This window comes from Larimichthys crocea, chromosome XII, assembly GCF_000972845.2.
Source record: "Larimichthys crocea isolate SSNF chromosome XII, L_crocea_2.0, whole genome shotgun sequence".
Taxonomy (NCBI): Eukaryota; Metazoa; Chordata; class Actinopteri; family Sciaenidae; genus Larimichthys; species Larimichthys crocea.
This window is the reverse complement of record NC_040022.1, coordinates 23,920,519-23,936,013: the sequence shown is the minus strand read 5'-3', so window position 1 is coordinate 23,936,013 and position 15,495 is coordinate 23,920,519. Positions and strand designations below refer to the sequence as shown.

Here is a 15,495-nt window from a genome sequence, read left to right as displayed (position 1 = left end):
TGAATCTGCAGGACAGTTCTATTAAAAAAACAAAACATTAAGAGTATAATTAAACACCTAACCCTGAAACATTCAAAAAATGTAGAGACTCTTCTGTGGAGTTTGTTGGAGCTTTGGGTATGGCACTGTTTAGTAGTGCATTCTGGTTTGGTGAGCTCATCAACACAACTTGATTTTTCAAAGTCTCCATCTAAAAATATATTTCAGCTAGCCCATTTAGGTTTTCCCTAGGAAACATATTCCTTTTCAAGTTGCTTATGATTCTCATTAAGTCCCAGAAAAACAGCTCATTTGGGAAAAGAATAATACATAGATGCTAATTATAAACAGGTAGCAATACATTTGAGTGAATCCATTACAAACTAAAATGTCTGTGTGGTGGCGTAAGGCACAGAGAAATTAAAAAGGAAACTTGCATGATGGCTTGTTTTATTTGAACTCAATACAAAAATGTCATATTCACATTACAAGTCTATTAAGAAAACACTGTACTGGAGAAGAACAGGTTTCATGAAGAAAACTGCCTTTTTGGAATGAAGCAAAAACAATTTCAAGTAGTGGCATGTTCTTTGTCTTTCTCCATTTATACATATAGTACTATGTACATTTATAAGACACAGGGGATAACCAGTCTGGTGTAACAGTTTAAGAAATATGTATTTACAGTCAGTCACAAACATTTAGACACTGTGGGCTGAATGAGACATACAGTACGATCAAAAACCCCATCAAGTAATAATTTTCCTTTAGTGTCTGAACTTCCCTTTTGCTCAAAGAAGGCAAATCCATTTAAAAAGTACTTTAGCATTGATTGTTCAAGCATGGAAATTGTTGAATTGCGCTCCTGCGATTAAAAAAAAAAAAAGAAGTGCTAGACCTAATTGAGATGGGAGGAAAAAGTAAAAACTTATCAGCATGTTAGAGTTTGAAGTTGCATTAGGTGCCTCGTTACATTTGAGCTTAATAGTTAATGACTGCAGCACCAAACATCTGGATGATGAGCTGAGGCTTGACCAGTACTCATCCTGCTGGGTGATACTCGTTTAGCTCAATTATCAGCACACCTTATTGAACACAGAGTGTCACGATGTCAACAGTTAACATCTAACTGCTGTTCCTTATGGGAATAGTGTGCTATAGGTCTTTAAAAAAATATTAACAGCACAACTGGTGTATATGTACAAGACTCTAGAAGATGCAGACTACTAAAATACTAATTTCACAGCTCTGTTTCTTTTTACGTAGATGCCCCTGAAAACACAAATGACACCACCACAGTACCTTTGGCAAACACACAGAACTAAGGACAAAACTGAACAAGAGGAACATACAATCATTTTTTTTTAGGCTTCAGATGCAGACATTTCCATCAACTAGATGACAGTAGTCACCCATCAATGACATTCACTAAATACAAGATAGATTCTTGTACAGACAGTGCATATCAGAAACTATAACAACCAAAACAAATCACAATAACATGACAGCTATGTTTAAGGTTTCTCCACAATGTGACCATAATGATTTTTTTTTTCTTCCAAAACAAGTCCATGAGGTTTAAATTCTTTTACAACTATCTGAGATAGGTTTGTTGTAGAAGGCTGTAAAACAACAGAAACTGTACCAGGGTCCTGAGGAAAGTCAAGTCATGTTCCAGTGGTTTCAGAGCTGACTACGAGTCGGTTTATGGGAGGTATTTTATTGCGCCATGCCTGTAAACATGTAACTGAAATAGAACGCAATAGAAAGGCAAGTTTCTAGGTAATACATATTTATTTTCCCTTACTTCTCCTGAAGCTTAGAGTCTCTTGATCTTTTGGCAATTGTTGGACCAGTGCAGACTGACAGGAGTGAGGAACAGCATCGAGAACAAAGTGCTGGAGGACAATAACTGAGCAGGTGGGCTGTGACTAACCTGAGGCCAGTCCAACAACCAGTCTATAAGCTCAGAAAGCCTGCATTGGCAGTATACTCATCTCCCTCCCCCTCCTCATCCTCTCTTTCCACCTCACCCCCGCTATGAGCCGCAGAGTTCTTCCTCTTCACTTGTTTGCTGGAGGTGCCCCGGGGCCTCTGCATGGGCACCAAAAGGCGAAAGCCTGGCTGGGCATTGGCTGCGCCAAGGGACGTGGTAAAGGTCTTGAATGTGCAAGGAATGAGGGGGAAGGAGGAGCACGTGGATGAGGGACTAACGCTCTGGATGGAGGAGTATCCTGAAGAGAAGGAAAGAGGTTCCTGGCGTTGGCGGTCCTTGCTCACCTCCCTTTCTGCTTCACAGAAGCTGTCTTCATCGCTGGACAGGGCTCGGCAGTGCTCTTGCCTTTTGTCTTCATCAATCAGTGAGTGCAGTTTGATGGAGATCATCGAAGCTATTGAAATGAGACAGAGTTGTCAATTTATAACTGTGAATCATTTTGGGCAAATTTTACACAAACTTCAGGCCCCAACACACTCTGCACAGCTACCATCATCCATCCTCATTTGAACATGACAGTAAGCCTAAGGCTGGACAATGCAACTGCTGAGTCACCACTACTTATAATTCATCCTAATGGAAGACTGATTCATGCATTACTGTATATGGATTAGCTCATGTTTTTTAATGACACATTTGAGACTAGTAATCACACTATTAAAACTTTCTCAGCTCTTACAATCGGCATCTTTCTCTCCCTCGCTCTCCTCCTCCTGGTCGCCCTCATAACCGGAACAGGAAGTGTCCAGGCTCCAGTCCAGGATGTCGCCCAGGAGTGTCTCCTCCTGATTGGACAGCTCGGCTGTGGGCGTGGCCACAAAGCCCACTCTGTGGGCCTGCATGGCGTCATCGCGTCTCCTGGGGAGAGAGTGGACAGGCAGCTTTGTTACAATGAGTCACTGGAGCATTTCCCAGATGGTACAAACAAACATCTGGACAAAGCAGTTCATGTGTCATGTAAAATTTTATTTTGTGCCGTCAGCTGTTTCTAATAACTGAATTCTTTGCATGGAATTCAAGTCCTGTGACTCATGTGCCCTAAATACGATGGCCCTATTTATTTTATGCATGACGTGTTGCAAAGTTGGGAGCTACAGTATGTAAATAAAGTAAAAATATAGTGATATGAAACAGTTTTCATCTGTCGGCTTTGCTACATGTCACTCCCCATCTCTCTCCCCACATTCCTGTCACTCTTCAGCTGTCTGTCAAAAATAAAGCTTGAAGAAGGCCCAAAAATATCTTACAATAAAAAAAGTAACTGTGGCCCTGTAAAATGTTCTAGGGGCCAGCAGGTCATGTTATATTTTAATGTCACTCAGCCCTAATGTGCTGTCACAGGGAATTTAGTGACTTACCTCTTGTTGGTGCTGGATGGAGATGCGAGGAAGGTATGGATGTCTGCTGGTTGACCAGTGGGACTGGAAGGCTCCATCTGAGGTTCCACCTCGGGAATCTCCAAGATCTGACACAGCTCTTTAAAGTCCATAACCTTGTGGAGGGCACGAAATAATATCAATGACCAGTTTCAGATACTCACATGCAGAGAAACAATTAAAGACATGTCAAAGATCGTTTTATTTTGAATTTCTTTCTATACCTGCAAAAACAATAAAAAAAACAAGTACCTTTTCTTTGCTGATGTGCTGGTAGGCCTCATCTTCAAACCGTTGCTTAACGCCAGTAAGAGACACGTGCCTGTAATCTTTGGGAACATCTTGACTGAAACTGAAGGGAGAGAGAGAGGGAGGAAATGGGGAGGGGGACAGAGACAAGAAAAATGACTGTTTGATCCACTTTGCTTGCTACATCCCTATAATCAACTCTTGGGGACAAATCTCGTTACTTGTCCATTTGAGAATTACAGCTTCTCAATGCGATGCTCACCTATCAAAATGACTCACCCTGAGGCACGTTTCTGTGACTCAGTTGGTGATTCACCGATGGTTACACAGTCTCCCCATCACCCACCCATCCCCTACAGCCCAAACGCCTCATTTAGTCTTTTTTGACTCTCTCTGGGCTTCATGTTTGCATTAAACACCCAAATGGTGGTTTCTTGGTCTCCAGACATTATAAACAATCTTATATCTAATCAATGTGGCTATCCGAGCATGCTGAAAACAGACACATCACCAATCAATTGTTGTTATCTTTTCGTGGAGCGGAGTGAAGCAGTAGGTCCTTCTGTGAGCCAAGGTACTTTGACAAATCAGAAAATGGAGAGGGACCTGTTTTTATTTACCTTTCCGCTCCTAGAATACAGGCAATGAAAAGCTGTGCCTTCAATTAATGGTTGAATAAATTAAACTAATTATTAACATTTTTCTCTGGGTCTTTTTGGTATTTGTTTTTATTTAAAACAGTGCTTCCAGAGTGGCTAACTTAGGATATCAAACAGTGCTGGCAGGTGTGTTTGATCTAATCCTTACTTTGTAGCAACTATGTAATGGGTCTGCGCTGCAGACTAATCAGCAAAGATAATTAAATATACAAGCCTTACGTACAAATAAGCACATGGTACATCAGGCAGAGCCCATTTCAGTTGCTAAGCTGGCTGATTAAAAAGTATAGCTACAACAAACTGCACCTATTCAAAAAGCTTAAATGTCCTTTTTCCTTTAGAGATACAAACACTTCAAAAAAAAATTTTTTTTGAAGCACTTCTATTCATCACTTGAAGAAGACAACAGAAGAGGAGTCTTTGAAATGCGGCTTTTGAGAATAAATACAATCTCTTTCAAGGTCATGATAACAAACTTAATTCCAATAAGAACTCATCTCATCATGACCCACTGCTTTACTTAATAATAAATGGAATGGAAATAAATAATGGAAAAGAAAATGTCTGAGTGTCTGTAGATGCACATTATTTAGGTCCTGACAGACTGGCTGATAATGGAAGAGGAGGTGAGAAATTAAGCATACCGTAAGTCATTTCTGCTGCCAGGGTCTCTCCCATCAAAACAAAAAACCTAGTTTGATGATGTTGCAATTGTGGGAGTTATTGTTGTTTAATCAGCCACTATTGCCAATGAAAATCTATGTGAAGTGACTCCAAAATCATGTTTGTGGGTGAGGGATGTATTCAAGTTTTATTCACGTTGTGTTTAGTCACATTCACCGATTTCCCAAATTTGAACATTGTTGGAACCATTTGGGATAATATAAATACACGATTCAAAATATAACAGATTCATATAAATATTATAACTTTAATTGCTTGACTAACAATCCAGTCAAACACTTACCACTTGACGTAGAGCAGTACAGCAAGGGAGACGAGGTCTTGCTTGGAGAAACCTGTGTAGTCGAATAACTGGCTGGGCCAGAGGGGAGCTGCACAGACGGAGACCACACACATAAGTCAAGGTGAACATAAACTTAACACTCAGCTAAAGTTGTAAATTCTCTTTGTTTGAAAAGATCATTTGCTTTAGTTGTCAGTTTTAAAAAAAGGGTGACACGGTGCATTTTTCCAAACAGGCTGCCTTGTACGTGTGCGCCAGAGAGTGCTATTACCATAGTGATGTAGTGCTCGTGTAAGCAGTAGTGCAGCGCAGGCCAGTTTGGCAGGTGGTGGTGTGGCGAGAGCGGTGTAGAGCAGCGACAGCTCACAGATGTAGCTGAATAGATGAGTGGTCCGTCTCTCCAGAGGGAGCAGAGACAGCAGCACCTCCCCATAGTCCAGCAGTGTGGGGCTCTGTGGGGAGAGAAAAACAAATTTAGTACTTAAAACTCTTTAACACTTAAATATTTCACATTATACACGAAGGCCATTTGTTGCGCTCACCCTGATCTTGCCCTCCAGCACAGAGACAACCTCTCCCATCATTCGAACCAGGTCTTCATATTTGTAGGTGTTGTCTGTGAGCCAGACAGCTTCACGTATGGTCAAGATTTCTTTACTGATATAGCTGAAAAGAAAAGAACAAAACATTGTCATCATTAGTTGCCCCTTTAAAACCAAATACAAATATCATATTACTAAATATATAATTACCAACTTCTGAAAAGAACCAAAAGCTGGTTCCCTTACTCTTATTATTTATAAATGTATTCTCACCGTGTACAAACTACCATGCAGGCAATTCCCAGTAGCTGGAGGCGAGCCTTGGGGACAGAGCGCAGAGCCAGGTAGCGGTCTACACAACCCACTGTCACATGCAGCGTCAGGCTGGAGAAATCTTTCATAGTGGTCACCTCCACGAGCCAGTCCACCAAGATGTACCTAGAGAGGCAACACAACAGAAATGAATTATTATTAATGTTAAGGTAGGGCATTACACTATAACAAAAATGAGTAATTCAGTCACAATGGCCAAATTTGAACTCGAAATCTGCCCGAAGGCAATGTGCTGTGTTCACAGGGACACCTTTGACTGGCACACTAGAGCTGCTGATGTTTCATTTGCTCTTCCGTGATGTCATTATAGAATGCTACAGTGATGAAAACACTGTGAGTCATCACAATGACAAACAACAACATTTAGTTGTCAAGAGAGATACCTCATGGTGTCCTTGATGCCCTGTCTGAGGATGCCCTGGGTGCAGTGTCGAGATGCCGAGTTAGACAAACTGAAGAGCTGAGCCACTAAGTCAGAACAGGCTTTTGACTCCAAACCCAGCGGATTCCCACTGCTGCACACTTTGGCCAAGGAGAGCTGGAGAAGTAAAGAGATGAATTAAATTAAAAAATGTTTCATATGGGCCTAAAATGGGTTAAAAATTGGTTGAACTGGATCAAACTAAAAAGACAACAATAAGGTTGAGTGTTGCAATAGTTTGCTACTGTAATTACAGAGCGTGTGATTCAGATGAGTCATAGTTTTGATGATTGATGTGATTCAGTGGTGCCACTTGAGCAAAGCTTGGAAAAAAAAAGCCGACGAACAAAAAGTCAGTCAACAACTGTCAAGGCCTCCTAAAACTGAAAGTGCTTCAGTATGTTCAAAATCTGGACAAAGGGAGGTGTGGGAAATCAACAGGAGAAATGAAACAAACAAAAAGCTGTCAAAACCTCATTTCTTCTGTCTTATTACAGTGAATGACAGAGGGAGAATAAATCAGCTGCCTGACAATCATTGGCCATCACAAAACTGAAAATGCAGAAGAACAGAAATTTTTCAACTGCTGTCTTGATATAGTGGCAATTATCTCCCTAATCACACACCTGTGCCTCCCAGCATCCTTTGCCAGCATAGTCCCTGAGGGTTCGGACACACTGGAGGTACCTGCCGGGATCTGCCATCTGTAATTCAAAAAACAATTTGATTTGAATTAATATATCATTCAAACATTTTAACACCAGTGCATGCATGTAGTGTGAACAAATTTGACATACAGACTGTAAAACATAAATCAAAACGGACTAACTGATTAGACTCACAGCTGCTTTCCGATTGTGCTCCCACAACAGGTAGGAGCTCTGTAGACAACCAGCCTGTGACGACTGCTCCAGCATAGATATAGCATCGGAACGTCTTTCATCCTCCTGGGAAAGAAAACACGGTTCCACATTTGAACGATAAATCTTTCAAATCGTTCTATTCTTAGACACTAACAAAGCGGCCGAACGTTGTCTTGTCGGCACATGAATGCTAGTTTGTCATGATCCTGAAAAACAGGCCAGAGTTCTGCGTAAGCAACATTAAATCATTTATCACATCAATACATAACAAAGCACACCAGGGTTGCAGCAAGAAAACTCAACAGTGACTATAAGCCAACAGCTGTGTTCTGTGAAGAGAAGAAACCAACAATCATCCCATCTCTGCTGTTGATGACCAGTCAGACATGCCCCCCGTGACAGCAGCACACACCTATACACTTTGATTAGAGGCTCATAGAAACTGGGCTAACCACACCCAGACAGATAGATTCAGTCTCACTTTCACACTCACTTCAAAAAGCTGCAAAACTCTGCCCAAACAGTGCAGCAAGGGTCCTCTCTTCTGCTGTAGACAAGAGAAACATACAAATAATTAACATGTTTATTATTTTTCTTATAACATTGCATTGTGCTCTAAACATTTAACATGCAGTGTAAATGTTTCTGTGAATTAAACCAGTTTTCATGTCTGTAAACTGAGCAATAAAAAGAAGATCTGGCTTGTGCAGAGTTTTATTTGGTGCTTTGACGACAAAAGCATTGAAGCTGAAAACAGGCTTTCCGACCACTAAGCGAAAATGAAAACTGCTGTTGCAAGGCATCCTTTTAATTTAAATGGTAAGAGGATAGTAAGATCTGCCATTTTGTTCCATTTCCCTCGGGTTTTCATTAAGAGTTTTCGACTGTGCTCGGTTATAAAAAAGGGAACTACATTTGCATTCCCCTTTGAATGGCAGTGGGAAAAACCTACCACGTTGTTGTCACACTCTGCTTTGAGGCGGTCGAACACCACAGCCTTGCAGCAGCTGCCGGTGGGTGACCACGGTGGACGGATGAACACCCAGATGAAGGGATCAGCGAGGGGAGAACGCAGGCTCTCCGCCATGCTGAAGAAGTGGGAGGCCTTGCGACCGCATACGTCCGCCCGCCCCTCATCACTCAGCAACGCTAATGGAAAGAAACAAGGCGCGCAGACAGAGCTGTAATCGCTTGTAGCAATTATCAAGCTGGATTTATATCCTCCAATTTCATTTGACATTTATTTCACCGGGATTCTTCTAAAGATAAATGTTACATGTGCCAAAATCAGTAAAGGTGGAAAAACATAAATGGCAAATGTATTCTCATTGAATGGTTGAATAAGAGTTTAACTTACGTCCTTCATTGTACAAATAGGCAATTCCTAGCTTCACGGCAGCTTCAAAATTCCCTTTCTCAGCAGCTCTGGAAAAAGTATATTTCAAGTAAATACCAATACAAAAGAAAATGATCTATTTGTGAGTTATTGAAGGTTTTTCTTTTGGACAGTACCTTTCAAATAGCCATAAGGTGTTTGGAGATGGCCATGTGTCCCTGAAACTGACCCTGGCCCATACACTGGAGTGGTTGTCAACAATGTCCCGCAGCTGGGAGTGAACCTGCAACAGTGGCAAAGACAGTTAGTACCTAAACAAAACAAAAAAAGAGTCATCTGACCAATCACATCAGGTGGTTTAGGACAGATCTGGGATGAAACGGCACATATATGCCAGAGGTTGCACAGTGGTGTTACAGTGTGTACAGTTATATTTACTCACCGCTCTGACAGACAGCAGGTCCTCAGCAGAGAGGCACTGGAGCACACAGAGGAGGACCTCCTCAGGTAGAGAGAGCAAGGTGAGGGCTGGAGTTCTTTTACGGACCCGCTTCCGCGCAGGAACAGAGTAGCATTTTGAACAATGGCAGTGGACCACTGAAATAAAAGATTGATTGAAAAGTTAGACAATGTTAACAAGAGGTTTCCCCCCCCTCCATTTTGTTGCATGGTTGTTATTTTCAACATATGGAGCACACACACAAAGCTGAAAGCATTTCACGTCTTAGTGCAGGGTTCACAAACTAAACAAATATTAGCACTTCATTTTAAAAAAACAAGACCAGCTGCGAGTTAATATGTTATGGCTCCACATTCAAAACGCCTAACGTAAAAAGGCACCTATGGGTGGTCTAGTCAAACCATCCGTTTGAATAATACTAAAAATGTTTAAATTCACAGAAACACGACTACAGAAAACGTGTTAAAATAAGCGTGTAACATCATAAAACCAAAGTGTTGTACGCGTTAAGAGGTTTAACTAAAGCATCTGACTGAGAGAAGTCAAACTCGGTGAGCGCCCAAATTTCCCTCCTGAGATTCAAACACAACTAACGTCAACTTAACTTGCGACTAACGTTTGGCTTCAACGAGTCTAACATCGTATTATCGCCACTTATTAGCAGAAACGTGTGTAACACCGGGAGGAGACGCGTTTTTAAACTAAATATCACCTATTTCGAAAGTACAGTAAATTACAGGAGGCTGCACCGGTTAACGTTTGCGTCGGGCTAACAGCTAGCGCGAGCTAACTGTGTCAAAATCACAAACATTTTTAAAAAAGCACCTTTTCTAATTATCACCTTACATCGAGAGATAAACATATTTATGGTCGTGAGAGCTCATTTGAGTAGACTTTAAGTGACTTACCGCCCGCTTTCATTGCAAGTTGCAGTGATCTCTCCTCGAACGGCGATTTAGCTTCAACACCGAGCAGCAGTTTAAACGTTACGGCGATGTTAGTTAACACACTAATACACACACACAGACTGTTTCGCCAGGAAATGAGATACACAGTGTTACGATACTGCTCCCAGACTCTGCTGTGCTGTAGTAGTCGACTAATATCTTAACAAGTTGTTAGCTCTCTTGCCTGAATTCAAATTCAAGCACGCGTCTTCACTTGTTGGACCCTCCCCAAAGCTACTCTAGGACCGCCCGCGCTCACCGTTTAAACTCCACATTCAATCTGATTGGTCGTGAGTAGTGACGCCCATCTACTACATAATAGCCCTTTGATTGGTCAATGTGAAGAGCGCTGGCACTGATTGGCCAGATTTTATAAACTGTAAAATACGAGAAGATCATTGGACAGCGTAACGCCATTTCGAAGTACGCGCTCGCCAGTGAGTGTACGTGATTGGTTGACCTGATTATGAAGAAGTTCCAGAGACCCACCTGTTTCCTGTAGTTTGTGGGAAATGTAGTTCAGCAGATAATGCAGTTTAAAGGTACGGCGTTTAAAGGGACAGGCAGCTCCAGAGTAGATGTTGCAATATGGTAATACTCAATTACTTCACTAGTTAAAACGGATCTGATTTGTGTTTGAGACATTTTTGTCATTTAAAAAAAATAATTGAACATATTTATTATTATTATAACTGTTCAATTAGAATTCTCTGAATTGTATCTCCCTTCATTATTATTTAAATGTTATTAAAAAGCCTACTACCTATGTAGAATATTAATCCCTTCTGATTAATATTATTTAGTGTACATTTTAGAATATTTAGACCTATTAAAATATATTAATAATCCATAGAAAAATCAACTTGTGTAGTTTGTGTGTAATAATGGAAATGCCTCTTGTAAATAAACACCTCAAATTTTAAATCCTATCCAACTCCTATCCAATTTGTGTTGTCAGACAGAACTGGACATGATACGCTTTTGAAACAACTAATGAAGAATAATTCTGTTTTGTTTTCTGTATCTCAATTGAAAATAAATGATTGGGCTTAATTCATCTTATTTCATTAGTTGTGTGATCAACAATCAACTATACTTTAGTAAATCAGTTGTGAAAAAATTCACCACAAACATTTGATTTCCAGAATCTGAACATAACAAGCATAGGCTAAATTTTAAAATACACATATTTCAATTGTAACACATCAGCCTTTAGAGAAGTAGAGAAATTTCAAAATACCTATCTGTAAAACAAATCTAATATAATAATATCATGTTAAATGGGCATTAACATTTGCAGTCACAGGACACAGAAGCAGGGAAATGCATATTCAATTATGCTGGTGGGGTTATAAGTTAATCAAGAGAAGTCCAAAGTAAACCTAAGTATGTGTGTGCGCACAAAAAATGAAAAACAAGAATATTGATGCGTTCCTTATCACTAAGAATACATTATGTCAGTTCCCTTGTGCTTTTGCACATCACACACACAGGCGCACACACTTCACACTTATTAATTCATTCATGTTTGTGTGACTAAGCAAAGAAGTGGTTCGGCCTCTGCCGCAGCTGCCTTTGACAAAATAACATAATAATTAAGACCATTGTGTTGGATCCCCATTGTGAATATATTGACTCCTCTCTTGGCTGAATAGGGTCCTCTTGATTGCTGGTCTTTTGAAGAGCCTCATAAAGGAGCAGAGTACGCTATCAGTAGTAATCATCTGGTCCTTTCAGACTCACTATTGATCTACATATCACCCCCTCACCCTATCTCATCATCATCTAAGAGCTAGTGTTCAATATAACCTCTACCACTCAATAGATGCCTTTGAAAAGTACAGAAAATGCTTTTGTAAAATGTAAAACATGCAATATATTATTTAATTCATATACATCCAAAGGGTATTAGGCAAGTCAATTGAGAAATTCTCTGTATTTTCTGCACGTGTTAGTATTCTATACTCTTTATCAACTCTACTTTTCTCTGGGTTTTGTTGAGGCATGTAATTTTTGCTGCATTTTATACTGGAGCTTTTGTATGACCTAATTAGCTTGAAGCTGGGTGACTCTGGACAGGGCAAGGGCTGTGACATCTTCAATTGGATGCAGTCACTGTTTCCATAGAAACTCCAACCAATCTCAACCATTTTCTCAGTAAAACCCAAAGTGACCAGTAATGGCTCGGGGAAAGGTTGGTGCATTTAGCCTAAAAGGAAAACTAAAGCAATAAAAGCGTAAGTGCCTGAAAAACTGTGAGGCCTGTGTATATAATTTAAGTATTTATCCATTCATAGTACAATTTCACTTAAAACACGTGTCTTTATAAAGACGCTGCCTCCCACGGAAAGTAACTGAATTTGATCTGCTTCATACCTGAGCAGTTCCTCAAGAGCTTCCCTGATGCAACAAGGTATTAATTAACGAAATACAGAACAGAAAAAAGCTCCTGAAGACTAAAATGCTGACACTCATTGATTGACATTTGAAATAGAAAGAGAGAGAGACACAGGAAATGAAAAAATAAGAGAAGACTGGTGTAAGTAGTGAGGGTGATTCATGGGGGATAGAAAAAAAACAAGCAATTTCTTTTTTCTTGTTGGTTGTTGGCAACGTTTCCTGTTTGTGATCATCCAGAAATGATCAAATATAACCAGTGTTCAGTGAGTGCGGCGGTGTTATGTTATCCCAGTGCTCTCAAGTCTGTGAGAGATCAAATCCAATAGCTTTTCATCACATTTGTTTCTATTACAATACCTACAGTGTGTTTTAATTTTATTTTGCTTGTGATTTAATTTAGCTGTCTGGCCAGGCATGTGTGATTTCACCTGCCTCCAAAACAAATAATGTCTGAGGCAGATGTAACTCCATCCCGCCACAAAGATATCATTTGGTATCAACAGCAGGCAGTGACTGATTAAATACACAGACACAACAGTCTTTCGCACAGAGGCTGTTGATCAGGAATATTAATAAAACATAAATAAAGTCATGAGGGCCCCCGTATGGCTCAAATCCAGACTTTATAATGTCACGTTGTGCTGCCTGGTGCATCGTTCTGCATTTTAAACTGATGTCAGTTTTGTATAATTCAAAGTATGATAAAAGGCAAATAGTGCTGAATACTTGGGTTTGATGCCAAGTCCTGGAGATTGAGAGGCGGATGAGTCGTTCCCATCTGGTTTCCTGTAATCTGTGCTGACTGTAGCAATCCAACTGACCACTTCCACCCCATCTGCACTTTGCTCCCGCTGGCCTCCCCACCCTTTATCCAGACCTAAACACTGTTCCCTCCACACCCACAGCAGTTTCCCAGCACAGTTAACCACTGAATGATAAATGCTAAAAAAAAATGTATTCATACTAACTAAATCTGAGCAGTTTACTCTCAGTCTCATTGCATATATGTATATGCATATGCTGAATATGTATTGTCACTCTGAGTACTTTATTATTTTGCCAGTAGGGGGTGTCATTTATTCTGGTCAATACTGACCAGTCTGTTTTCATAACAACCAAAGGATCCCACATGTCTTTGGGTATCTGACCAAGTCATCCAAGCTGGCAGGGCAGCACATGGCAATGAGTCTATATACAGCATCGAAATTTCAAGCACAGCGGAAGTTCAGGTGATCTCGTCATCCAAACATGTTTTTCATGATCTATGAAAACACTAAAAGTAAATCGAGCACAGTGACAACCATAATTTAATGTTCAGAATAGAGCGTTTGTTTATTGTCACCCCACTATCCATCTGTCCAGACGATCTTCCACATCTATCAGAATAGACTATCTATCAGAAAATGACAACATGACAGAGGAAAGAGTTCACATAACATTTATTTAACACAACAATTAATATGTACATATATGTAGAAATATACAGTAGAAATATAAAATAGTCATATATACAGCACCAAATATTAGAGGGCGCACAAATAAAACATACTTTACCACTTACTGGAGTGGCAAACAGCATAAGCAGACAGCATGGCTGTCTTCTGGGTGAGGGATATATTTCCCCCGCAGCAGAGAGAGGTAGATTTTCCCTTGAGTTTTTCAGAAGGCAAAGGGGAAATCACTTCACATCTCTAACAAACAAATTCTGGTCACCTGCTATCAATTTTTAGTGTCAACAAACTGGCACAATATAGCTTGGAAATTAGCAAGTACAAATATATGCAGCCACAGTGTACTGCATGGTAAATGTGTATTATACATGTGGAAATTGTATTGATACAAAAGCCCAAATTCAAGGCAGAGTGAAGTGTTTGCACATTGTTATTGTCTCGAAATGTATTGTAATACTGGGGCTTCTCTCTTGTCTCACAGATCAGACGATCCCACTGCAACGAGCTGAAAACATACTCATAAATCCTCTTCACGAGAATTTACTTTGACATTTAGCTTGAAAGAAACTGAGGGCTGATGTGGACATAAAGCATCCATCTAAGTCCTGTTTTTGTTTTTTCGTTTTTTTTGTCAGCAGATAAAAGACTTTCGATCACCTTGGCATTTTCACTGCTACTGCCAGTAATGCATCCTATCCCACAAGAATAATACTGCTCCGTTCAGGAAGGCTGATACCAATCAAACCACAGAGATAGCTCCCCACTCCCACATAAAAGTGAAAGGAATGACTTCCCAGATTCTGCTTTTATCTTCTACCATTTTGTCCTTATTTCCCCCTTCTTGTCTTCCTTCCCTTTGTTTAAAACTAACAGAGTTTGTCTGTCATTCTGTACGTAACAGAGCATCTAAATGCAGACTGAGCTGCAAATAATGTGTAAGAAAAGACTAATCCATTGCATGTCTGTGCAGGCAGATGCAGCCTTGTAATTGGCAAGCTGGCCTTTAGGACAGTCTTTGGCATTGTGTGTTAACTGCTACCTCTGGACGCATAGACACATTTTACGCAGCAACAAGCGTCACTAATCTGGTAGCCAGAATCAGTGCAACAATGATCAATGATGGTTCTCAAGGGTAAAGGAGTGCACGTACACAGGTCTTCACATGGAGACACATAGTCTACACTCAATTCTCTAAGCATTCTGTACACGTTTTCCGTCTGGATTTGCGTTCGGTTTCATTACATTCGGTGACATAAGCAAGAAGATTTAAGACAAGGATAAAATGCCATTGTGTGCCTCATCCTGTGAGACCACACACCAACAGAAAGCACCTATTCACAGATGTGGAGCTGAGTGCAGCTACATTCACTCATTCTCTCTGAAAGAAAACATGAAGGAAAGGGAAACCCCAGAGTCACTTGGAGAGCAAACAATAATCAGTATTCACCAGAGAACAGCCTTGTACCATATTTCCAGACTGACAAAGGGACTCTTAGTCAATATTCTTTCCATTATG

At 40.3% G+C, this 15,495-nt stretch overlaps 1 protein-coding gene across 2 annotated transcripts; it reads right to left on the bottom strand.

The window, feature by feature from the left end:
- Positions 1–412: 412 nt before the first annotated feature.
- On the bottom strand, positions 413–10,393 carry ccnf (cyclin F). Of its 2 annotated transcripts, none has more exons than XM_010739420.3 (17): positions 10,090–10,393; positions 9,164–9,318; positions 8,898–9,004; positions 8,743–8,810; positions 8,338–8,534; positions 7,879–7,932; positions 7,365–7,469; positions 7,149–7,226; positions 6,485–6,639; positions 6,042–6,206; positions 5,769–5,892; positions 5,498–5,678; positions 5,227–5,314; positions 3,604–3,703; positions 3,334–3,467; positions 2,655–2,833; positions 413–2,369 (listed from the first exon to the last, which is right to left on the bottom strand). In XM_010739420.3, exons 1-17 carry the CDS (start codon positions 10,100–10,102, stop codon positions 1,939–1,941), a joined length of 2,334 nt encoding a protein of 777 aa, XP_010737722.2. In that variant the 5' UTR covers positions 10,103–10,393; the 3' UTR covers positions 413–1,938. The 2 variants fall into 2 exon arrangements, with proteins under 2 accessions (XP_010737722.2, XP_019113563.1); XM_019258018.2 differs by having other exon boundaries at positions 7,879–7,929.
- Positions 10,394–15,495: the final 5,102 nt, after the last annotated feature.

Bases quoted from the DNA above. Each gene is read 5' to 3' on its own strand.
- ccnf (XM_010739420.3), bottom strand. The intron at 8,811-8,897 runs GTACTGTCCAAA...TACTTTTTCCAG, and splicing joins ACCTTATGGCTATTTGAAAG to AGCTGCTGAGAAAGGGAATT. The intron at 2,834-3,333 runs GTAAGTCACTAA...CTCTCTCCCCAG, and splicing joins CCATCCAGCACCAACAAGAG to GAGACGCGATGACGCCATGC.